Below are 25836 nucleotides of genomic sequence, written 5' to 3'. Positions count from 1 at the left end.
CACACACACCGGTTCTGCATCAGGGCGGACCTCTTCCCAATTCTCTTCTGGGGAGTGTGAGCCCTTGCCGACCAGGAGCCAGAAGAAAGCCCACCCCTCAGCCCAAAGGTATTGCGTCCCCCGCTCCGCGCCTCTTTTCACTCTGGAGAGGACGAGAGAATGCCTCCCCGAGTTTACCCGTACACTGACGGCGCCCCTTCTCTCTCCTTAGGTGCTTCCATGGCGCCCGTCCTGCTCTTCCTAGGTGAGTTTCCCGCGCTCTGTCCCCTCGCGACCATTGGAGAGCGGCAAGCAAGCGCGCGCCTTCCACGGGGGTGAAATAGCCGAGGGGAGAAGGAGGCTCGACGGCAAGCTCTCTCCTGCCTTCCGAGCGGTTTGCTTGCCACACTCCCTCCCCGGGCTTCGTGTAAACTCCTTCCTTCCCCGCCTTTGATTGCAGGGGTCGTTTTGGCGGCCGGGATGGCCAAGAGAGTTGAACGTTCCGGTAAGTTCAGAAAGATCTTCGTCGGTTACGGCTTTCCTCCTTCGTTGTAAGAATGGCAAAGTGTCTTTATTTCCCCGCCTTCAGAACATTTTCTTTGACGCTTGTTCCCAGGATCTCTTTTGATGTCGGTGTTCAGTTTCTGTAGCCGAAGATGGTTTGCTATTTAATCTTAATCGTTCTAGCGCCAGGATATGGCTTCCTTTTTCTTCAACGCAAAGAAACCGTTATTAAGTGCTAAATTACTGTATAAAAGGAAATGCAGGATTATTTCTTCTCCCCTCCCCAATGCGTGATAAAATATCGAATAAGGGACTCTGTTTTTGCTTTAACGGAGATACAGCAATTAAGAGAGTCGGTTTTTTTGCTTTGGTATAAAGATAGTTACATTAAAATTATGTGGGAACATAGCACAGTTGCAGGTTTTTTTATTTTGGATGTTTAAGAACCAGCATCAATGGAGAAGAAAGTAGCCACATTCAACTTTTTCTAAATTATAAAATTTAAAATCCAAAGATACACTTTTGCCGTACAAAGACAACTTTGGAATTCTGAATCTTACCTGCTAGCTGCTCCTTTCATAACTAGTTAAAGTACTTTAGAACATAAAGAACTTTATGCTAATTTCTTTTGAAAAGTGATTTTTCCAGCTAGAATATTTGTGAAATTGAAGTACAAAAATTGATGGGTGCATTGTTATAGAAATTGGGGGGGGGGCTTCAAAAATGGTATAGGAAAATGAAACAATATGTTCCACATGTATCAACCTTTTCTTTCCATTATTAGGATTACATTATTTTATTAAGTCAGCATTTCATTTCAATCTTCTTTTTCATATTACAGATAGACAATGGGCATACTTGTTATGAGTTGCAATTTTGGGGTCCACGCTTGGATTTTATCTCCGTGTTGTTTTTCAAGTCACTCTTTCTTTTGCTGTTTCTTTTTTTTTCTAGTGTAAAGCTGATGAACTGAGTTTCTTTAATGTTGGTCTGATTCAGGCTGAGGCCTTTGCAAAGTGCTAAAGATGATTGAGTTTTTAATAATTTTATTAAATTTATTAAATTTATCAAAGAATAAAATACAAATTAAAATGAATGAAATTAGTCAAATTTTACTATTAGACTTAATGGACAAGGAACTTGAAAAAAATCTGGTACCTCTATTATATTTGTTGACAGCAGCAAGAATGCTTTATGGACAAATATTGAAATATATTCTAATTCCCACAATAGATGAATGACTGGAATAACAGAATGGAACTAACAGAGATGGCTAATTAACTGCTCTAATCAAAGAAAAGAGTATATCGAACTTGGTTTCTACATGGAAACCACTTCTGGATTTTGTGCTTGAGTTGAAAAAAAATGAAACTTTGGCTTTGGGTTTTGCTGATTAGATAAGCTTGTTGTTCTAGAAATAGCTAGCATGTATTAAACATGTAAAGATTAAAAAAAGTTGAAACTGTAATTTTTTTGATTCTGTGTTTAAAAAGAGTCGGAAGTCAATTCTTTTCTTTCTTTTTTCCCTTTACCCTACAAGATAAATGTTGTAGGAGAAATAAATTCTGCTTTTATAAGTGAAGAAAAGTATTCTGAGTTTTTCCATACAATTCTAAGTTGTATAGAAGAATAGATGCTTTATGTATCATCAATGAATTGGCTGTTACTGTAAAGGAAACCAACTCTTATCAATTATAGTGTCTTGTATTTACAGATAGGTTTTAAAAGTGTCATAGAGGTAACATGCAGATAATTACAATAGAACCCTCTTTTATGATTTTATTTTCATTCCTATAACCTCCTCTACTATTGATTTGTGAATTGATGATTAGGTTAAATATATAAAGTTGGTCCAGAATGTGATGTGGCACATAATATGAACTGCTGTCAGGTGTGAAAGACCTGGTCCATGCAGGAAGGTTAAATTAAGCTGATTTATTGCTAGAAGCCTATGCACAGGAATCTTATCAACTAATGGTCAGCACCTGGTTAGAGTTAGATAAGGGTCAACAGCACTCAGGTAGATTTGGTGTTTGTTCACTTTGTGGCTACGTAGAGATTCTAGTCTGATCTCTCTCTTTATTCTGCCCCTAAGTTCTGCCATTCCTTTTCCTACAACTGTAGGGCCTCCCATATTTTTTCCCAGATGGCATTCAAGGTGCTGGTTGTAACCTTTAAATCTCTATATGGAATGGGGCCAGGTTAATTGTGGGACCGTCTCTTCCTTATCCAACTAGACCAGATATAGTAGATATGCTCCAGGTCCCTTTCCTTAAATATGGGTATTTAGTGGGTCCTGTGACATACGCCTTTTCAATTGGTAGCCCCTGCCCTGTAGAACACATACCCTTTGAGATCCAGCAGGCTTCTATTCTCTTAATCTTCAATAGACAGAACTGGTTCCCCCCACAACTTTGAAACCTAAAGATTATGGCTTTGGCTACATCAGAGGATGATGACACTGAGTGTTTACTCTACAATAACTTGTAAACATTAACTTGTAAACATTCGGTGTTTACAGAGCTTGTAAATAAAATAGTTGAGGTATCGATAAGGTACAGAATTGCAAAATAGTTTAGATCATATGGATTTTGATATTTATAAGATGATCATTATAACAACTTGGAATGGGATAGGACATAGAACCAAATTCAAAGCAAAACTAGAATGTCAAATACCTTCAAATACAATTTTCTGCCATATTTAGATACATTAGTAGGTATCATAGAATTCAGAATGAAGAATATTGTTCTTGGCTAGTTTGCACTGTATTCATTGATCATTGATATAATTCCCAATTCAGTTATAGAACTGAACAGGCATTCTAAAGAGTTAAATATAATCACAAAAACCATATCGTATCATATGAATTAAACTAATATTTTACAAGTGTAAAAAATACAATTACAGAAAAAAATACAAACAACTGATCAGTGTCTTCATATTATCTCGTAAATCATTATGGAACACATATGTCATTCCACTTTTTATAATTGTAAATAAAATAGAAATATATTTTAAAGCAATAAAAATAGTGGTGCATTTAGATGGAAGAACATAGACTTTAGAAACACTGTATTTTGCAACTTTTTATTCAATATCCAGAAGAGTGAATTGATATTCCCAGTCATTCACTAATAATTAAAGTGATTAATAATTATAATTTATTGCAACATAAATAGATCCATAAGGCTTTTAAAAACATGTAGTATAATTATGATAAAGTATTAAGACTTATGTGCAAAATTTCCTCTTGGTTACCACAATTTGGATTGTCATATTTCTCCCCATCATTATTATTGTATTTCAAAACTTTAATATTTTTTTAACAACTGAGAGAGAAGCATACTCCTCTAACAAATACCAGATTCCTGAAGTGTGTGGAACCAGACTGCAGCTTAAGTGTATCATTACTAACTGTAACCATTACAGTGAAATTCTTTAATTAAAAACAGAGAATCAACAGCTATATTCCAAAATAATGGAGGCATAACCAGTGCATGATACTTTTAATCAGCCCCACAGCAAAAGTTTAAAAGAATTAAAATATCTCATGCAACTAATGCTGAAATTACAACCAGAGACATCAACATTGATATTTGCCAACATATACAAAGCAACAGGTTTTCTTTGAAGCTCCTCTCTTCCTTAGGGAGCCTGCTTCTCTAGTGCAGGATGTACCAGACAAGGAATTTCAGAGAATACTTGAGAATTAACTGACCCATTGCATTTTTAGAAGGCTGCAAACAGATGACAAATTAAAAAGAATATCTAACAAGAAACCTGTCTTAAAGACCTAAAATTATTGGGAAAAAGAAGTCATTATGTTTCCTGAAGACCGGATTAATTAATTATGTGTTTGAAGTCTGTGTGTGTGCGTGTGCGTGTGTGCGTGTGCACACCCCTTGAAGTCAGTGAAGACTCTTGTAGTTTTCTAGACAAGACTTTAGAAGTTGCCTGTCATTGCCTACTTCTTAGGGCTGAAAGAATGACTGGATCAAGGTCACCCAGCTGATTTTGAACCTAAGGTGGGACTAAACCTCACAGATTTCTAGTCTGGTGCCTTTGACCACTAACCAAGCTGGTTGTTTGTTTGTTTGTTTTGTTGGATTTATATGCCGCCCTTCTCCCAAAGGACTCAGGGTGGCATACAGCATTAAAAAACACATATTACAAAACTTAAAAGAAAATTAGAAACAATCCAAGAAACAAACCGAATTAATATAACACTAACATTTTAAAAATTGGATAAAATTAACAAGCCAGGCCGACTTGCTGGAAAAGCCAACTGTTAGGGCGCCTGGCCTGTTAATGTTTAAATTTGTATGGGTAAATTATGGTAATTTTATGCCTCTGAGTCTTTATCTCAGCTCTGGATAGGGAAGTAAAAAAAATCAGCACATTGGAACAGTATGGTAGGTTAGTCTATAACCTTTAGTGAAGAGGATTTCATCATGCAGTGGAATCATCTGGAGTGATAGTAATGCAAAATATAATTATATGTGTATGTTTTACATATATTGTGCTGATAGTTCCACGAAACTTGTATTATATACATATTTTAATCTACTCTGTAGCCCCCACTGTTATTACATGTTTTACAAGAGGATATGATCTTAGAAAGGATCCAGCAGATGTCATCTGTCCAGCAAATTGTCATATATGGCAGTTCTATGTCTATGGAAACATTGCGTATGCCTCTGAATCTAGTATCTGTGGAGCTGCCATTCACAGGTAAGATTTATTATCAACAATGCAATAGAAATTGTGAATGAATAGTAGGAATGATAGGAAATTAAGGATGAATGGAACATGTAACTGTGTATGGCCTGAAAGCACAGGAAGAATTAAAATAGGAAAAAATAAAATAAAATAAAATTTTAAATTAAATTGAATTAGATCATGGAATTCATTAAATGGAAATAATTAAATAAAAATAATTAAACTAGGAAGAATTAAAACAGATCTTTGACTGGTATCGGTCTAGGAATTAAATGAGAACCCTTTATGTATAATTGTAGTTTAACTCTTTGAATCAAGATACTATAACAATAAGGTAGTAGAGGGATTTCTAAATTTAACATGCTTGTATTTAATAAACATTGAATTAAGCAATTGTTGTTAAACACAAAAGTTTCAAAAACTCCATTTAATCTTTCCCATCTACCCTCTAGTTGAATGTCACCATGGTGTATCTCTCGCCTGATTTAATAATGTGGCCAATAATGTAATCATGTACTTGGTCACAATGATCCCTGTCTCTTGTGGCTACTCTCTCTCATTCTTTTTGTCACTCATTCTTCTCTTCTTTGTCTATATTCTTTAAATTTCAGCCAGCTGCTCTACTCTGAATACTCCAAATTCTTTGATTCAACACTTTCATTGTCACTTTCTCCATCCCCCTGTCCCTACCATTCATGTCAGTGTAAAAAAAAATCCCTGCTCTCATGACAATATCACCACATCCAGGACCTGTTGCTCAAAAGATGTTGTAAGAAGGGATATATTGACTTCATATTTACCATCGTAAACTCAGTCCACCTTCTATTTCTTCATCTCTCACATCAGAGTGACACAGATGTTACTTTGTATCATGTGCTCATGAGGCAAAAATGCAAAACCTCATACATGAAGGCATGAGGGAAAGTAATTTCTGATCTAAGAGGTTAAGAAAAGGAAGGTGGGTGCATTTTTCAAAAAATTAATTGGTTTGAAGAAAGAAAGTACCAATATAAAAACAATAATTTAATCATTGTATTCTGGACAGCCAACTTTTAAAATCATGTACTTTTCAATGAATAAACATTTCCGATATTTTTACATTACTTGAATATGATTCTCCATTGAGAAACTCATTGGATTCATGTAAATATCTCTAGATATAAGTAGAATATGAGAAAGTATAGATACATAAGGGCAATAATGTTAGCCTATCATTAGAAACAGTATGTTTTTGTAGGATAGAATAGCATGCTATGTATAGAGAGCCATGAAGATGAGGGGAAAAGTCAGAACCTGAATATTATAAAAAGTATTATAAAAACAAAAAGGGAAAAAGCATTTCTTGAGCTCTTGGAAATGACATCATATTAGGAAGAGACTCAGGGTGACTGTTCCCTGACATATGGGCTATATGAAGAAGAGAGGAAAAACAATCACACTTGCAAGATTCTGTTAATATAGTCTGAATAAAATTTAATTCTAATCTAATGGAGTTTGCTTTCTGGTCTGGACAACCTTGAAGGATTAAACTAAGTATCTTCTGAAAACAATGACTGCTTAGATCTTCTCACTTCTACTCAGCTATACTCAGATTTGGCATGAAGATCATGAGATAGGCATCTAACTCTCCTTGTTCCACAGGCCATGGTCTCTGCAGAGCTCCACTTCCAGTGTGTATTTTGAATGAAGCTTTTAGCTTAAGTGGATCAGATGAAATTCAATTTACAGTGACTTTTGCTCTTTTCCTAGCTAGTGGAACTTATTCAAATGAGTCCATTTCTTTTTCCATTTCTTGTATGTATGACATGCATATCTTTAACTACTGTTCATATTTTTAAGATGATGTTTTAAATGCTTTGTGAACAGTTTTTGGGGGTGCAAGGACGTATTTTTTAAAAGTTATTTGGATCACAGAATTGTAACACATTTTGATGTCATTGGACCTGGTATAATATACTTTTAGACCTTCCACAACAGTTAAGAGTTCAGGATGTTCCTGTGAGTCTCTAAAAATAGAAAGGTTGGCCTGGCCCATTGGCGGGGGGAACACTTAGCAGACTCTGGAGCAGGGGTGTCAAACTCGATTTCAGTGAGAACCACATCAGAGTTATATTTTACCTCGGGGGAGGGGGGCATGGTGAGCTTGACATCACTTGTGTGAGCTCGACATCTGTGGAGGCCCGAGCGCTCTGCCAGCAAAAACGTGCGGCCCTCCTGTACTCCATTTTCGCTGGCAGAGGGTTGCAGGAGGCCATTGCAGCCAAAAATGGAGTTGAGGGGGCAGGAGGAACCCTCCTGAGCTCTGTTTTCGCAGAGGCACCGTGGGCCATTCCTTCGCTGTTTGCATGGGCCAGATCTATGCACCCCGCTGGCTGGAGTTTGACACCCCTACTCTAGAGGTTGCAAAAAAGTGCTGTGAGAACAACATGCAGACTAAGTACTGCAACTTGCCATATCCATTTTATGATTAAGCATGCTTATGAACCTAGGCAATTGGCTCTTATTTCACAATCTCTGACATGTTGATGGAGCAGTTCTTTTAGCATGAACAAATGCAGCATGCTACAAAGAGTAGTAGTTGTGTGCACTTTATTTGTACAGTACTTGCCTTTGAAAATCTTATTTTTCTGCAGAGGTGTGATCACCAGTTCAGGTGGGGCTGTAAGAGTAAAGATGTTACCAGGGCGTGGAAACTACTCTGCAATATATGCCAATGGAATCCAGTCCCAACTCTTCTCTAAGTCAAGATCATCATTTTCAGTAGCTAGTAAGTGGATGATTTATTTTCTCAAAAGTTTTAGAAATTAACCCAGCATTTGAGATAATGAATTTTGTAACTGAACTATTCTTGGTGTTTAAAAAAACCCAAACTCTTCCTTCTGGTTGCTTGGGATGAACCTGTGTTCAGAAGAGAACAACTTTGTTCCAAATATATATAACGGTATAGTTTCTCTCATATTTTTTTCTTATTGCCCTTTTATCAAACAAAATGGTTCAAACATAATTTGCTATTCCAATCCCTTGATTAATTTGAATGTCCTTATATGACATTTTCAGACATGGAAATAACATAAAATACACACTTAAAGTGTAAAACACAGAGACCTTTTTGGTTGCAGAGACCTCTCAGCTGTAACTCAAATTTAGATCATATATTTCAAATATGTGTAGCTTTTATTTTTCTTTAGGACTCAACTGTCCTAAAGTTGTGTTCTTGGCTCCCAATAGCCAATTCATATTTGATCAAAGCAGAAATTGGAAACCAAAAAAATTGTTTTTACTTTCTCTCTTATTAGACCCTTCAACTCTATTGGAATGTTAGTTAGAGAATGTCCAAGAGCAAGGGAGAGCTCCATGCTGGCTCCAACCTTCCTCTCCTTCTCCATGTCAGAAATAAGCTTCTGTGATGGCAAGTCTTTGGTCTTCTGTAACTGTAGTCTCCCTGTGTGACGTAGAACTATTTGCAAAATATTATGAAAAAGGCTACGTGCCTTTATAGAGGTTTAACTGTGATACAAAGGATGATGAGATGTGTATTTTGGTGATTTTACTATGTTACATTAAATAGAAAGAAAGTATGGGAAGTGGTGCTCAGATATGGGAAATATCACATCATAAAGATGTGCAACAATACATTTTAACTGTAGTTATTCTACTATTTTGATTCTGGTAACAATATACTTTCAACAAGAGACTCATAGAAGGATGAAGGAAGAGGATGTAGAGAAAGAGGAAAATGCTTCTTTGAGATTTAGCACAACTTCAGAATTCAACTTGCTTGTAATTTACTTTCCTAAGCAAAATTGGAATAATTCACAAACTCAACCTCTTTTTACCTCTTTTGAGAGAGGGCAATACATTTCTTTTATTTTTCAATGTGATAATAGGTGTTAAAGGTGAAGCCCTTGAAGCAGCTGGACATCCTATTTCAACAGCACGGCCATTTGCAGGTAAAAAAATCAATCAATAAAGAATAAGTCTTTTTCCACCAAAAGCTTCTCAGGAAATAAGCAATTTTGCATTTATTCTCCCATTTTTCTAAAGTATAGTTAACAGTATGAAGATGATAGAATACATATAAAGTCCCAAAGGTGCTTTTGTAAAGGCAACTGGACTTTCTTGATACAATTCTTGAAACTGAAGAAGCTTCTTAGATGAGAAGCAAAACGTTTTCAAAGAAGGAAAAAAACCCAAGAAAAATTTTCAAAATACCTTTGGGACATCCGTGACTTGGATGATTGAGAGTCATCATAAACAATACACATACATATTTTCCCATATGCAAGAGATGAGGATGCATAGAAGAGTGCAGAATATCTTCAGGTTTACTTGATGACACATTAGTGTTTATATCAAAATATAGAGTTAAATTATGTTTCTTTCTTTTTTTTGAGGAAAACGACCTAAAAAACCTGTTGTAAAAAAGTCTGGAAACAAAGGTAAATTATTATCATATACAACATAAAATAAATCTCTAATTTTTTTTTGTATCATTTTGTTAATAAACTATTTTGCATGTTCATAGATTGTCAAGCCGATATTGCTTTCCTGATTGATGGAAGCTATAATATTGGGCAGCGCAGATTTAATTTGCAGAAAAACTTTATTGGGAAGGTGGCAATGACGCTGGGAATCGGAACTGAAGGCCCACATGTGGGAGTAATACAAGCCAGGTATGAGAAATACGTTCTATTTGGTATATTATTCCTTCTTAAGCGCTATGATTTGTATCTTAGAGTTGCAACTGACCATTTGGACTATGCCCAACGGAGAAATCAAAATCAAAGGGTTTGTGGTAGAAACTTTCCTTGAGTTTGAGTTTGCTTTGATGTTGCCTATGTTTTTTTTCTATATTTCCCATTTTTCTTTAATGCAGAACTCTTAAATGCTTAACTTTCCATAATTTCCAATTCCACAAAATAGATATTGCTATTGTTATTGCAAAGTGCAGAAAGCTCTAATCTGGGTATTTTATAGTTCAGTAACCATATCTAGCACACTGCTGTTGGAACTACATTCAACAAAACATTGTAGTAAGAGTTTTTCTCTTTAGCATTTCAAGCTTGCTGCAGATTCCTTCAGCTTTGTGAAAGCTCTTTGATCAAATCCTTGTTCCTTGAACTTCATAATGAGGAGTTGGAATGTGGTGTTCTGCTGATCCTAAGTTTTAGCCTCGAGTGTGAATGAATTTTAGGTTAAAATAACAAAACATAACAAGTTGTATTATTTGGTATAGTATTTTCAAATGGAATTCAATGCCAGAGCAGTTCTCTTTAACTTAAACGTATTTTAGGAATGTGCTGCTTACAATAGAATAAAAAAATTTTTTGGATATGAATCTGGGATCATCGGTGTGCAAGGGTCTTCTATGCCATTAACAAACAGGATAAAAATATATTTCAGATCAGTGGGAGATTTGTATTCATATTCCTGTTTCTGGCCTGTGATGCAGCCTTCTAGATTGATAATTTTCCAGTTTTAGGGGTAAGAGGAATCCTATAATTTATACTTTCATTCTTGTAAATGAAGGCAATGGCTGTGAGAGTCAAAAGTGTAGAATATTTCCCTGTAACTGTTCCCAAATAATAGATTCTACTATCCTCACTACCTATTACCAAAACAATGTTGGTTACTTTAGGAAAAAAATAAAAATAAGCAGATTTTAAAATACACATAGAATAAAATGCCCAAAACATCTGGAAGAGTTTAGCTGCTTGTTACCAAGTTGATGGGTTAGCTCATAAAACTTTCAAACACAAAAGAATTACTGCAATTATATTTGTTGACTACACTAGGACCACCAGTGTTTCATCCAAGAGAATTAATAGAATCTAGGCTCCAAAATGAACAATTAAAAAAAAAAACTTTTATAGAGAGCCAAGGAAAGTTTCATATTTTAAGGCAGTTAATAGTGGAAAAACACTGACAAGTGATTAAAGCAGGGCAAGAACTAAATTGAAAATAGCACTTCTTAAATTAGATGTGTTTTTGCTTGACACCTATCCAATGATTACGGTCCATTTGCAGTATTATGGTGGGGAAAATCAGAAAAATAGGCTCAACAGGTGTTTGGCAAATATGTATTGAAATGAACCAAATACTTTTTAATAAATAACTTTGCTCTGGGGTAACTACAAAGATTAAAAAGAAAAAATACATTCTTGTGTTGACTACATCCATGCACTTTTCTTGGCAATGTTAGGGATGGCAGGGTGCTGCAGTATGTTTATAACAAATTATGGCAGGAGAGAGATCAGGCTTTCTTCTTCCACATTTTTAAACGTTACCTCTTTTTCTTTTTTATCCCCACTTAATTTCCTACAGTAGAGTTCTGTTTTTCTAGCCTTGAAAGTTTCTGTGTTTAACAATCTTTACTCTTGACCTTTCTCTTCTTATTACTCCCTAATTATAGTTCAGTTAACCCTTTCTTGACTCTTACTGCTTTACAACACAAGCCATGACTTTTTATTATTTTTAGTACATCTCTGTCTTTTTCTCTTAGTTTGTTCTCTCTTACAAAGATGCATTTCTATAGCTGCATTACAGAATGTCTTGTAATCTTTCATAGTTGCTGCAAAGAAAAGAAAGAAAGAAAGAAGGGAATCTGCAGTTTGTTCTATTACTCTGACCTGGAAGTATTTTGGGCAGAGAGGAGGGAACACTGTGACTGACAGGAAAGATGGGATATAAAGTAAGGGTGATACCCCTGACAGAAATATGCAAATAAAAAACCTGTTACTTAGGCAAAGGGATCTAAACCTCTTTTTTTATGTTCTGGGAGACAATATAATTTTCAGAAACAGCTAGACAAGTGCCTCCCTGATTGACTAAACAATAAGAAGGAAGACAGGTAAAGCACAATCAGTCTTGCAAGATGCTGTTATTGCTGGCAAAAAGTATAGTTCTTGTCTTCATGTGGAGATGATTCTCTGCTCTGTGGTCTACCTGAGGATGGTTTCCAATAGAAGATAATAATTATAACTCAGGGTTGAACTGTGGAGTCCTTGGTGCTCTATGAACTTGATTATTTTCTTGCAAATGTTTCATTATCCAACTAGAAAACATCATCAGTGCCCTGGTAATCAACAGATTAACAGAGTTGGAAGGGATCTTGTACGTCATCTAGTCCAACCCCCCACTCAAGCAGGAGACCCTACACCATTTCTGACAAATTCTCTTCTTGAAAGTCTCAAGTGATGAAGCTTCCTAATGCAAGCTGTTCCATTGGTTGATTGTTCTCACTGTCAGAAAGCTCGTTTCTAGGTTGAATCTCTCCTTGGTCAGTTTCCATCCATTATTCTTTGTCTGGCCTTCAGGTGCTTTGGAAAATAGCTTGACCCTCTCCTCTCTATGGCACCCCTCAAATCTGGAACACTGCTATCATACCTCTCCTGGTCCTTCTCTTCACTAGACTAGCCATGTCCAGTTCCTGTAACCGTTCATGTTTTAGTCTCCAGTCCCCCAATCATCCTGGTTGCTCTTCTCTGCACTTTTTCTAGATTCTCAAATCTTTTTTATAGTGTGGTGACCAAAACTGGATGCAGTACTCTAGATGTGGTCTTACTAGGGCTTTATAGAGTAGTATTAGTACCTCACTTGATCTTGATTGTATCCCTCTGTTAATGAAATGTAGGTTTGCATTGGCTCTTTTGGCTGCCGCTGCACACTGCTGGCTCATACTTAGCTGGTTGTCAACTAAGACTCCAAACTCCTCTCACAATCACTGCTATTAAACCTGGTTTATTAAACCTGTACTTTTGGTTTTTCTTACCTAAGTGTAGGACTTTACTTTTCTCTACATTGAATTGCATTTGTTAGATAGGCCCAGTGTTCAAGTCTGTCAAGATCCACGTGATTCTTGAGCCTACCTTCTAGGGCAAAAGGAGAAGGAGCCGGCAGATAATGAGATGGTCATATAGTGTCATCAATGTAATAAACATAAATTTGGACAAACTCTGGGAAACAGCAGAAGACAAGGGGGCAGATGATATGGCCATGCTATGGTCCATGGTCTTTCAAAGAGCTGGGTACAACTTAACAACTGAACAACAGAAGCAAATGTTGAGTCGTTATTTTTTATATAAAAAGTGAGAGAATTGTATTCACATCCTAATTGTTGCATGCCCCACATCTTAGTTCATGTGTTCTTTTCCCAGTGATTATCCAAAAACTGAATTTTATCTGAACAACTTCACCGCTTCAAAAGATGTTTTATTTGCAATAAAAGAAATAGCTTTCCAAGGAGGCAATTCCAATACAGGTAATTCTTGCCCATGCAGGTCAAAAATAATAAATATTTTATAATATACTATTAGAATTCTTCTGTTTCAAATCTTTAACTGGATAGGGCAAACCTTTTTCAATCAAGGTACCATAGATGGGTTTATTTGCATACTGCATTAAAAATTTCCCACACATGACTCCTGTGGAATTGAAATTTGACAAATTTCATGAAGTGTTTTATGACATAAAAAAATTATCATAAAACATTTATGACACAATACAAAAACATCATAAAACATTTCCTGTGGTCAGCTCCTGATGTTTTGATTGTGCTATATGTTTAACAGGCGTTACTATCAAGGCAGATACATGTGTGAAATATCTCCTTACATGTTTAGATTTTTTTCAATATATTGAAAAAAGAGAGGGGGGACACAGGGATATTCCTAATGATATTTCTAAAGGAATTTTCTAATTTTCACTGCCAGTTTCCCATAAGAAATTCAATAGGGAATCTGACAGGAAGTTGGAAGTGGCTCTCAATCCCACTGCTTTTTTGCTTACCTATGGTCATTTTCTATTTAGGTAAGGAATTATCGCTGAAACAGTGATCCAACAGGGCAGAGTTTTTTTGGATTAGTATGGATTAAACCTAGCATTGCATGTATGGAGATGTTCATACAATGAATGGGTCTTTTCCCTTCTCTCTTTGTTCTTGCATACCCAAGTCCAAATCAGTTCCCCAACTCAGCTAAACAGAATTTGAGAGTGAATAATAGTTATGGGTTATGGTGGGTGGGATGGTTATTTCTCTCCATTTTTTTAGGTGGAAAACTTTCCTTAGTTGGAGGAATTAATTTATTATGTATGAATGAAAATTTCATTTCATCTGAGTTGTTGGCACATGTAATACCCTTGGCACTGGAATGACTGTCAAATCATGAATGTTCTAAATAATGAAAATAATTTTATGTAATTTGCACCATCATAAAAAGTAAATAGCAGGTGTACTCGTTATAGAAGAAAATTACAAATAATTGTACAATTTATTTTCATGGTAGTTCCTTAAATGATCTTTCTTTTTAGATATTAAATACATATCGTGAATTTTATTGTACTGAGAATAATAGCATTTTTTTCCTCCCTATCAGGAAGAGCTTTGAAACACTCAGCACAAAGATTTTTTTCTATTGAAAAAGGGGTACGCAAAGGCATTCCTAAAATCATTGTAGTTTTCTTAGATGGCTGGCCATCAGATAATCTGGAAGAAGCTGGTATATTGGCTAGAGAATTTGGTGTTAATGTATTCTTTGTGTCAATTGCAAAGCCTACATCTGAAGAACTGGGGATGATTGAAGAACTGAATTTTGTTGAAAAGGTAAGAAGAAAAATCTCAACCTGTTTGTATTACTGTACAGTCAGTAGTCATTTTAGTTCTGATTAAATAGTGGAATATCTTAATACAGAAGTGGGCAACAGCAGCAACAAATCACCTTCCTATCTTTATAAATTGCTAAGAGGATAATGGGTGTTTGTTCTTACCTGATACACTCATTTTATGGTAGAGTAGAGACAGCCACCAGACTGGGTATGCTCCGTCCATTAACCAATCGGACTGAGTCTACACTTATGATGTCATCAGGCCCTTGTGGCTCCTCTCCAGTTTCACATGAAGGAAAACTGTAGACTCAAGTGAGAAATGTGAGCAAAAAGTGAAAGTCCATAGTCGCTGTATCTCTCTCCTCCGCACAAGGAATTCCCTTGCGTGGCTCATACCGGGGTGGGGCTGGCTGCTGTCTCTACTCTACCAGAAAATGAGCGTATCGGGTAAGAACAAATGCCCATTTTCCTGTTATCGTAGAGACAGCAGCCAGACTGGGATGTACCAAAGACTGGGTTGTCCACTAGGGTGGGAAATTGTAAAAAAGGTTGTTAGGGCACAAGCACTTGTTGTAGCACCCTGCACCCAAAAGCTGCATCAGGCGACGCGTGCTTGTCCAACTTGTAATGATGTATGGGAGACGCCCAGGTGGCCGCCCAGCAGATTTCTTCCAAGGTGGCTTGAGTGGACCAAGCCGCAGATGTCACAGCGCTGCATGTAGAGTGAGCTGTAATGTTTGCAGGGACCTGTATGGATTGAAGTTCATAAGACAGTTTAATACAGGCTCTTACCCAGCACCCCAGACTAGACGATGAAGCCTTGGTACCCAAGGCGGCCTGGCGAAAGGAGATGAAGAGAGTTTCCAAGTGGTGGAACGAGGCGGTGCGGTCGATGTAGATCTTGAGGGCACGACGTACGTCAAGAGTGTGCCACTTGCGTTCCCTCATGACAGGGAGACGGACAGAAATCAGGTAAGGTCCACTCCTAACCTCGGTGGAAACAGCTTCGGTATGAATGTCAGGTCCAATCTTAAGACAACTCAGTCTGGATGGAACACGCACAAGTCATGCCTGACTGAAAAAGCAGGCAAATCAGAAATACGTCTGGCTGAGGTTGCAGCCACCAAAAACAGTGTTTTAAAGGACAACAGTTTCAAAGAAGTGGGTCTCATCAGTTCAAAGGGTGCGGAAGTCAAAGCCTCTAGGACACGAGGCAAGTCCCAAGTTGGATATCTATGTATGGCAGGGGGACGCAGGTTGGACGCTCCATGGAGAAATCTCCGGATCAAGGGGTGAGAAGGCAGATGTTTGGATGCCAGGCTGTCCAGAACAGAGGCCAGAACGGCCACCTGTCGGTGTAGCGTGTTAGGGGTAAGTCCCTGATCAAGCCCCCTCTGCAGGAAGTCCAATATCTGCAGAATGGATGCTTTAAGTGGGTCAACAGTCTGGTACACCACAGAGCACGTGGCATCATAAATACGGTTAGTAGAGCTTCTGCGTGATGCCTGAATGGTAGCAATGATGTCGAGGGAGATGTTATTGGCTGTTAAGGCTTGCCGCTCAATTGCCATGCGGTTAACTGCAGCCACTGGGGGTCGGGAGGACAAACTGACCCTTGGTGTAGAAACAGGAGAGACCGTGGAATCTGCCATGGGGTGGAGATTGACAGAGTCACTAGGTCAGCATACCAAGGCCGGCATGGCCAATTCGGCGCTAGCAGCAACAGTTCTGCCTCCTGCTCCAGCATTTTTTGAATTACCCTCTGAATGAGGGGAAGGGGAGGAAATGCATACAGGAGACCCCTTCGCCACTGGCATCTGAGAGCATCTACTCCTTCTGCCATGGCATCCATGAACCTCGAGTACCTGGTTGTTGTCTGCCGTCGTGAACAGGTCTAGGACTGGGAGACCGAACCATAGTGTCAGTCGATGGAAGAGGCTCGGATGGATGGTCCACTCCACCTGATCTATCGTTGTCCGGCTCAGCCAGTCTGCTTGGATGTTGAAGACCCCTGAGATGTGTTCTGCCCTGAGAGATGACAGGTGAGATTCCGCCCACTGGCACAAGAGGTTGGATTCCTGCATCAGGGACCAGGAACGAGTTCCCCCCTGTCTGTTTATGTGTGCCTTGGTCCTGGTATTGTCTGTGAGGACTAATATGTGACGGGCCTGAACTCTGTGGTGGAAGTGTCTGAGGGCGAGGCGAACTGCCCGCAATTCTAGCCAATTTATGCTGTTTTGGCTCTCTTCGAGGGACCACTGACCCTGAGCCACTAAGTCCTGCATGTGTGCCCCCCATTCTGTCAGACTTGCATCCATCGTAAGTGTGAGACGGCATGGCTCTCTGAGCAAGGTCCCTTGCAAAATCGCCGGGGACTGCCATCATTTGAGAGAGTGTAATACCTGTCTGGGAAGGTGGACCCTGAGAGGAGACCTGCTCCTGTCGGCCTTTTGATGTGGAAGCATGAACCATTGAAGGCTCCTGCTGTGAAACCTGGCCCATGGGACAATCCCGAAGCAGGATACCATCTTGCCCAAGACTTGGGAGAGAAGAAGAAGGGATGCCTTGCGTAGACGTAGGACCTTCCTGACAAGTTCCCTCAGACTGAGAATGCGGTCGTTGGATAGGAACATCTTCTCCTCCATGGTGTCTATCAAGACCGCGAGGTGGAGAAGGCAAGTGCTGGGAATGAGGTGACTCTTTTTGAGATTCACCCTGAACCTGTGATTCCGCAAGGTGTGAATGGTGAGGGCAAGATCTCTTTCTGCCTGAACCAGAGACCTGGACAACAAGAGGATGTCGTCCAGGTAACAGAGAATCCGAACTGGGGATGACCTGATGTGGGCGGCTAGTGCTGCCAGTACCTTTGTGAATAACCTGGGAACAGAGGATAGAGCGAATGGAAGAGCTGGGTACTGGAAGTGCCTCCCCCCCATAGGAGAAGTGGAGATATTTTTGGTGGTCTATGAAGATGGGGATGTGAAGGTAAGCTTCGGTCAAGTCTACCGACGTGAGGAAGTCACCTTTCCTGACCGCCTGGAGGATGGTGTGCAGAGAATACATTATGAACCACTGATAGACAATGTGGCGGTTCAATGTTTTTAGATCTAAAATTGCTCTCCATCCACCGGAATTCTTCAGTACCATAAACAGGCGGGAATAAAAACCCTGCCCTTCCTGATGGGGAGGAATCGGTTGGATGGCCCGGATTTCCAACAGGTGCTGAATGGTATGTTCCATCAGTGCCCTCTTGCGAGGACACCGGGAGACCGGGCATGGCACAAAGTGTTCCTGGGGGATGGAGAGGAATTCCAGCAGGAGACCAAATTTGACAGTTTTGAGTAACCAATTGTCTCTTGTGGTCTCCTCCCAGCCGTGGGCAAAGAACGCCAGGTGGCCTCCGATTGGAAGAGAGTCCAGATAGTCATTTCCTATGTGAGAAATGGTGGTTGCCTCCACGGCGGCCTCCGATCGGAAGAGAGTCCAGATAGTCATTTCCTACATGAAAAATGGGGGTTGCCTCCTCCACGGATGCCTCCTTCACAGTAAAATGACGGTTTCCCCTCCTTTTGGAGGGGAAACTGTGTGTTTCTACTGGATCTGTCCTGGTAAGATCCCTGTCTGGGAGTGTAGGATTGGCGTTGTGGACGGAGAAAGGAAGGTCCCCCATCTGCCGGTCAAAAGGGTGACCTCCTATAGAAGGGAGCGGGCCAACTGTCCTGTTTCTTGTAGATGGATGAAAGGACCTTGCACTTGTCTTTAGATTCCGTGAGGTACGGGTCTAAGGGATTATCAAATAATTGGATGCCACTGAATGGGGAGGCTGCTAGGCGCCACTTGGTACAGACATCCGCCTGCCATGGCTTGAGCCAAAGCAGACATCTGGCCGTGACCGAAGAGGCCATGGCTTTAGAAGCGAATCTAGCAGCATTAAGGGAAGAATCAGCCGCAAATTCAACCGCTGCCCTGATGTTGTTGAGATCCCTATGTGATCTAGTGTCAGTAGGAGCGATGCGCTCCTGAAGCTGTTCAATCCAAACCAAGGCCGCCCTGGAGAAAAAGGAAATGGCTGTAGAGGCCCTAACAGCCCAGGCCCGAGCCTGATAGTTTTTGACTAAGGTTTGATCTGACCTTTTTTCCTCAGGCTTGAGAATCTCCTCAGGGGCTCCAGAGACCACAGTAGGTGAAGACAGGGCTGCAACTGGTGCGTCCACTTGGGGAGTCTCGAAGAACTTGGTGAGGTCTGGTACAATGTTGTAGAGGTTTGTCAAGGTGGGTCGGCTGTGGGCCCGTGCCTGGAGACTCCCACTGCTTCTGGATGATGTTCTGGAATATCTTGGGAACAGGGATCATCTATTTTCCACCGTGGGTTCGGTGAATGGGGTATTGGGACCCTCAGTTGAAGCCGGTTCTGCTGGTTTATCCTGTGAAGTAGAAGCTGAAGCAGAAGATGGTAAGTTAGCAGCTTTAATGGCCTTAAGAAGATGGGACTTGAAACGATCAGTTTTGAATAATCCGGTAAAGGCAGGAGTATCTGGGGTGACCACCTCATCATCAGACAGGACTGAGTCCAGCAGGTTATCTTGCTCCCTGCCAATTGAGGCCTGAGAAGTAGAGGCAAAGGGATCAGGTTGCTGAGCCGCAGCAGAAGATTTATGCATATGGCCATGTGATGGAGCAGGTTGGGGTTGCTGTTGCAGCCCAGCAATGCAGTTTCAGCAATGATGGTTGCCATATCAGCAGGAGAGGTGTAATTGGTGGGGGGGGGGGCTCAGAGCCATGTGTAACCAGGAGGGAAGCCTGTTCAAAGGTGCGCTCCCTATTGAGAGGGACATCAAAGAAATTGCCTCTGTTGTCAGGTTCCATCGAAGATGACTCCGAAGAAGCCAATTCCCCTTCTGAATAAGCCGGGGGGGGGGGGAGTCAGGGCCCATGGGAGGCAAGACAGGTGGAGCTGGGGAAGCAACTTGGAGATCCTCAGGGGGAGGGAGGGCTGGGCAGTTAGAATATGTTGTTGTTTTTGGGCCCTCTGAAATTCTTTCTCAAGGGCCTTCTCCCTGCTCTCTTCTGCCCTGGTAGTCACTTTAGAGACCTTGGGGTTTACTCCTGAGGAAGGGGCCTCTTTGGCTTGCCTCTTCCTGCTGCTCGTTGCCCGATGGCCCTGCCTCCTCTAATCCTGCTGGATCAGCCATTTCTCCAAACATAAATCAACACCCCAACAAGATAGGAAACGGTCTCACCCGTTTGCTGGCCAGGCACTCCTGATCCAGTCCATCTGGAGTGATCCCGCATTGCTGCACACTCCAAACAGCTGCTGTAGAGTTCACGCCTTTTTTAAATTGTCCAAAATGGCTGATTTTTTTCCCCTGAGGCTTTTCCGAGCCTCAAAATGGCCACTGCTATCTTCACGGGCTTTTCCAACCTGCAAAATGGCCGCTGATACTAGGTGTGGCCAGACGATCTCAGAATGGCCACTCGACTCGCCTGGAACTGCTGCACGCGAAATGGCCGGTCATGCGTCCCTCCAAGTGCCCAGAATCAAGGAGCACCATGGGGGAACAGCCGTGGAACTGTAGCTTGTGAGCTGGCCGATCTGATTGCAAGGCAGGCTTCCTGAGCGAACTCGTGGCCACAGGCAATTAGATGGCCGAGGAGAGGCAGCCAGAGATCAGTTTCGAATTTCCCGCCAATTTCTAGAATAAACCAATTTAAAGGAACAATTTTTTTTGGGAAAAATTCACCAATTAAAGACATAATTAAATAATTTAGAGGAGAGATCAATTCTCACAGCCAGTCCAGGTTGGACTGAGTCTGAAACTGGGGAGGAGCCACAAAGCCCGATGACATAAGTGTAGACTCAGTCTGATTGGTTAATGGACGGAGCATACCCAGTCTGGATGCTGTCTCTAGGATAACAGGAAAATGTGGTATTTGATTTCACTAGAAGGCATAAAGTTTTTTTTTTTTCATTCCATTTTTCCAGGGTTGGGGGGGGGGGTTGAACTGGAATTAAAATTGGAATTGGGATACCTCCATCCCTAGCTTTACAAAATCTGAACTAAAGCCCTAAACTATCAAAATTTAGTTAATTTAGAAATTTAGAATGTTTTTTTTTATAGAAAAACAGACTTGGGAGGGACCTTGAAGGTATTCAAGTCAAACTCCCTGCTCAGGCAAGAAACACCATTTCAGACAAATGGTTGTCCAATCTCTTCTTGAAAACTTCCAGTGTTGGAGCATTCACAACATCTGGAGGCATGTTGTTCCACTGATTAACTATTCTGTCAGGAAATTCTGCTTAGTTCTAGGCTGCTTCTTTCCTTGATTAATTTTGCTGATGAATTTCAACTGTATGTTCTGGAGATGTTAGACAGAGGTTTTAAGTTGCCCAAACTGAACTTGATAACCATACGTACAATATCTATGAATGTCTCGGTGATCTAAGACATTTTATATCTTCCCTGTAGAGAGACCCTTAATAAATCAACAAGGATAAATCAACATGATAATGCCAAATACATATTGACAAATTAAAGCAAAATGAGTAAATGATAAAGGGTGAGGATGGGTGGGAGACTAAACAGCATATCAATCCCTAAAAGGCTCTGGAAGAGCTGGCTCTTAAAGGCTTCCTAAACGCAGGATGAGTATTATGCATCACAAGCAAACCTTTGTAGCGTTTGCCAAAACAAGAGTTTTAGTATTACCCAAAAATCCGTTTTGCACATGTGCTAAAACTCATGCCTTTTTATTTTTCTTTTAAAAACAGGCAGTCTGTCAAAATAATGGATTCTTTTCCTACAACATTCCCACTTGGTTTGGTACCACAAAACACGTGAAACCCCTTGTTCAAAAACTCTGTGCACATGAACAAATGTTATGCAGCAAGACTTGCTATAATTCCGTCAACATAGCTTTCCTCATAGATGGCTCTAGCAGTATCGGTGACAACAATTTCCACCTCATGCTTGGATTTATTAGTAATGTTGTCAAATCATTTGATATCACAGATATTGGTGCCAAAATTGCAGTCATTCAGTTCACTTATAATCAGCGCACAGAATTCAGCTTTACAGACTACAAAACAAAGGAAACGGTTCTTTCAGGTGTTCAAGCAATCCGCTATATGAGTGGTGGTACTGCTACAGGAGAAGCCATTACTTATGTAACTAAAAATGTGTTTGCACCTGTGAGAGATGGAGCCAACAAAAATTTTCTGGTAATTTTGACTGATGGCCAGTCTTATGATGACATCCGAGGGCCTGCAACCGCTGCTCATAAAGCAGGTAATATTTATTGTCTCCGTCAAAGAAATAATTATTCAACACACCATACTTCAGATCTGAGACATAAGTTTTTTTTTTTAATAACATTTCTAGGGCCACTCACTCACCAGTGATTCTGGGTTGTGTATCAGAATTAAAACAGAAAACAATACTTTAAAATGACATATAGGTCATATTGGGGAGAATAAACAAACTGTAAATATATATACACGCACACACCTACACATACAGAGAAAACTAGGTGTTTAATTTTATCATGTTGAAATGCTCCAGGAATCTTGCATATAGTTTAATTACATGATAGACGGGGACAGGGGTTGTATAAATAGCTTGATTTCAGATTTTCCCTACAGTACTCCTGATTTCTCAGTTCACTTATCCACAGTAATGACTGATGATATAAATGCATCTCAAGCGCTTTATGATAAAACTTTGAGTGTATCCTGTTTTTATAGTATCTTTCCCCTGCCTCGCCCACCATGCCACACCACCCCCACCAAGCCACGTCCACAGAACCGTTTTTTTTTTTTGAATCCTACCACTGATTGATGGGCATGGCTCATTTGGATTATAGCAGTTGGAAAGACTCATGATTTGAACTCATGGAACCAATAGAGAGAAAGTTCTCTTTCTCCTGCTATTCCAGCGAAATTCTGCAATCTTCTTGCTAGAATCTACCTCTGGAATTCAAGTAGCACAATCTCTTAGCAAAAGTCCCAAGTCCAGTACTCTATTAATTAGCTCCCTATCTCCCAGACAATGCCATTTCCTCTGTTTGTAGAGATATTAAGCATGTCAAATCCTTTTCTACATACACTTTAAGCACACTCTCAATGTTTCTTTTCTTCTCAATGATTTTTAAAGGTATCAACATATTCTCTGTTGGTATTGCTTGGGCTCCACTCGAGGATTTAAAAGATATGGCATCCGAACCTAAGGAAACACATACTTTCTTCACAAAAGAATTTACTGGACTGGAGCAGATTGTGCCTAATATTGTAAGAGCTATTTGCAGAGATTTTTTGGGCTTCAAACAGTGAAGACGGAAAAGACAAAAAGACTGAAGGGGCTTGACTTAAGTACATCTGCAAAACTAAAATCCCTAGAGTATAAGATGTTCTGTTATTCTAGCACACAGTTACTTGGTGGTGAACTTGCTTACAAAGGGCTTACTATTGCATTGCCTTTAGGCAAAACTTCAATTAAAATCAGTGTATTTTTTTCTGAATAGAGAACCTGGCTAAAAGTACTATTAGATACTATTTTTGATATTCTTGTTAACTTTTCAAAGTTGGCCAACTTATCTAATATTCATTTTATGTACAAAAAACTGTAGCTGTTCCTGGCACTGTTACTCACTAAACCTTTTGCAAATTAAGGTAGAAATATCCAATGTATTCTATTAAATATTAATCTTGTTGCTCTGGAATGATGTCCACTATGTAAAAAGAATATTCTGGTGAGTATGCTGTTATTAACATTGTAATATCTTTGCTAAGGAATGTATATAGCCAGACAGATATTAGTATAAGTTTGCAGTACAGTATTACATGGTTTCAAAGACTGCTTTTCAGTTATAATTTTTTAGTATTAAATATTCCAGTGCTACATATAAATTTTGATTTAAAGGACACCTTGATTGTAATTATCTTGGAAATGTCTTTATGATGATTTATTTGCACATTTTTCAAACCATTTAAACATTATTTTACTTATAAAACCTGTTTTGAGTTTGAAATTGACTTAGCTCAGTTAAATTTAATGGTCTGAATTTAAATCCAAATATTTTAAACTATATGGCATAAGCATTCTGCTGAAATTGGTAACCTACAATTACAAAATTGTATAATTATAAAGACTTGCAAAGGAAAAAATTAAAAGCAATTAAGTACAAAGGAATAATATTTATCTGGCTAAGAGTCTTTAAAAATGTAATTACCAGTATCTTACACAGTGGTACCTTGTTAGTCATCATTAATTAGTTTTGGGAGACAAGACAAATATCAAAAACAAGTACCAAACAATTTTTTCCGATAAGGAACAATGTAAATTAATGTGTTCTCAAACCAATTACAATGCATATTTTAAGGCAATATGTATAAAAATAGGGTTGTATATCATTACATGAGAAAAAACCTAAAAGTTAATAGTAAAATAAAATAAAAACGTCTGTACTGATGAGGAAAACAAGCGCAAGCATACACAAAAGGACCACAGAAACTAAGACTACAAGGGCATGTGCAAAGGACAAGAACTACCGCGTGACTGGTGTGTGACTCTTTGATCAGCTGGAAAGGGAGGCAACCAACATTAATAACCTTTAGTGAGTACCAAACAAACAATGTGTCAAAGTAGTCAAAATTTTCTCATCAAAATGTATCAAGTACCAAATTTGAACAAGTTTCAAAGAAGTTATGAAGTACCACTGTACTTAAAAAATCCTGCTGTTTTTGTGTTACCCTAATTGATCTTTTACTAAAATTTTATTCATAGAGCTTTAAAAAATGGCATGTAAAATACACATTATTTTTTACTTATTTCTTTTAAATGTATAAATAAAGTAATAAGGAATGCAACTATCGATTTAAGGGCTGAATCATAACAATAAAACATTACAAAACATTACTTTCCTTTCTTTAAAAATTTCAGTACTATGAAAAGTATAAGAATTTCATACAAGGCTACAATTGTCTAATTCGTTTAATTCGGGTATGATAAAATTGTACTAGTTCATTCACAAACTCAGAGGTACTAGTTATTCTAATTTTTTTCCTATTCTAATATTTATGTTAACTGGCAAAATAAAAATGAATTCAACCAATATGATAATCTAATTTGCAAATCAGATACATTTAATTAAGACATTTAATTAATTTGAACTTGACTCATTTCTACCTTATTTCAACTTGAAGTATATAAATATTTAGAAAGGTGTGTGTGCACGTGGTAGGGTTTCTATGAATCAAATACCATTCCTTGTTACTATATCCATATAGTTGCCTTGACAATAATAGAAAAGTGGTTTGTGTTCCAGAATGTTTTCCTTTTCCTAATGTAATCTATACTTCTGGGATTTTCTGGTAGTCTTCTATCGCGAAGGAATGAATGAGGCTGTATCCAAGTTTATTTTCTTTTTACAGTCTTGCAGAGTCTTCCAAGAGGAAGGGGGATTTTCAAATTTTGCATTAGTATCAACGTACTTCCTTCCACAATATGGGTAATTTTGTTCAAGGAAAAGATGAACCAAAGACAAAGAATGATCAGAAATCCTTTTCCACCAGCCAGGTTTGGGATCGGTGGCTCTTCTCTGTACGGAATGGCACAATGTTATTCAACTCATTGTTTTGTTTTTATTCAAACAGTATTTTTTAAAAAAATATCCACAAAAGCATCTCTTTCCCCATTTTAACCAAGTTTTAAAGAGCTAAGTATACATTTGGCAATCATATTAAATAAGTACATATAATTTAACCATTACAGTCCAGCAATCAGGAAAACCTCTCGGATTACTACCGTGTTTCCCTGAAAATAAAACGGGGTTTTTCTTTTGACCACCGCAATAAGCGCTTGGCCTTATTTTCGGGGAGGTCTTATTATTTTTGAGGTCCAGGAGGCGGCGAGTGTGGTCACCTCATGTCTGCTGCTGTGTTGCAATGTTTTCGGGGAGGGCTTATTTTCAGAGGAGGGCTTATTTTAGCGCATGCACTCAAAAGCCCGATTGGGCTTATTATCTGGGGAGGTC

At 39.0% G+C, this 25836-nt stretch overlaps 1 protein-coding gene across 1 annotated transcript; it reads left to right on the top strand.

Moving 5' to 3' along the window:
- Window positions 1-24719, top strand: COCH (cochlin). Its single transcript, XM_081944956.1, has 12 exons — window positions 1-108; window positions 212-244; window positions 440-484; window positions 5061-5217; window positions 7839-7972; window positions 9093-9155; window positions 9600-9644; window positions 9731-9878; window positions 13362-13465; window positions 14580-14806; window positions 21578-22094; window positions 22959-24719. Exons 2-12 carry the CDS (start codon window positions 220-222, stop codon window positions 23132-23134), a joined length of 1641 nt encoding a protein of 546 aa, XP_081801082.1. The 5' UTR covers window positions 1-108; window positions 212-219; the 3' UTR covers window positions 23135-24719.
- The last annotated feature ends 1117 nt before the right edge of the window (window positions 24720-25836 follow it).

Source organism: Natrix helvetica (genome assembly GCF_964273705.1).
Source record: "Natrix helvetica genome assembly, chromosome: 1".
In the NCBI taxonomy this organism is placed as follows: domain Eukaryota; kingdom Metazoa; phylum Chordata; class Lepidosauria; order Squamata; family Natricidae; genus Natrix; species Natrix helvetica.
This window is presented reverse-complemented; position numbering and strand designations above follow the sequence as displayed.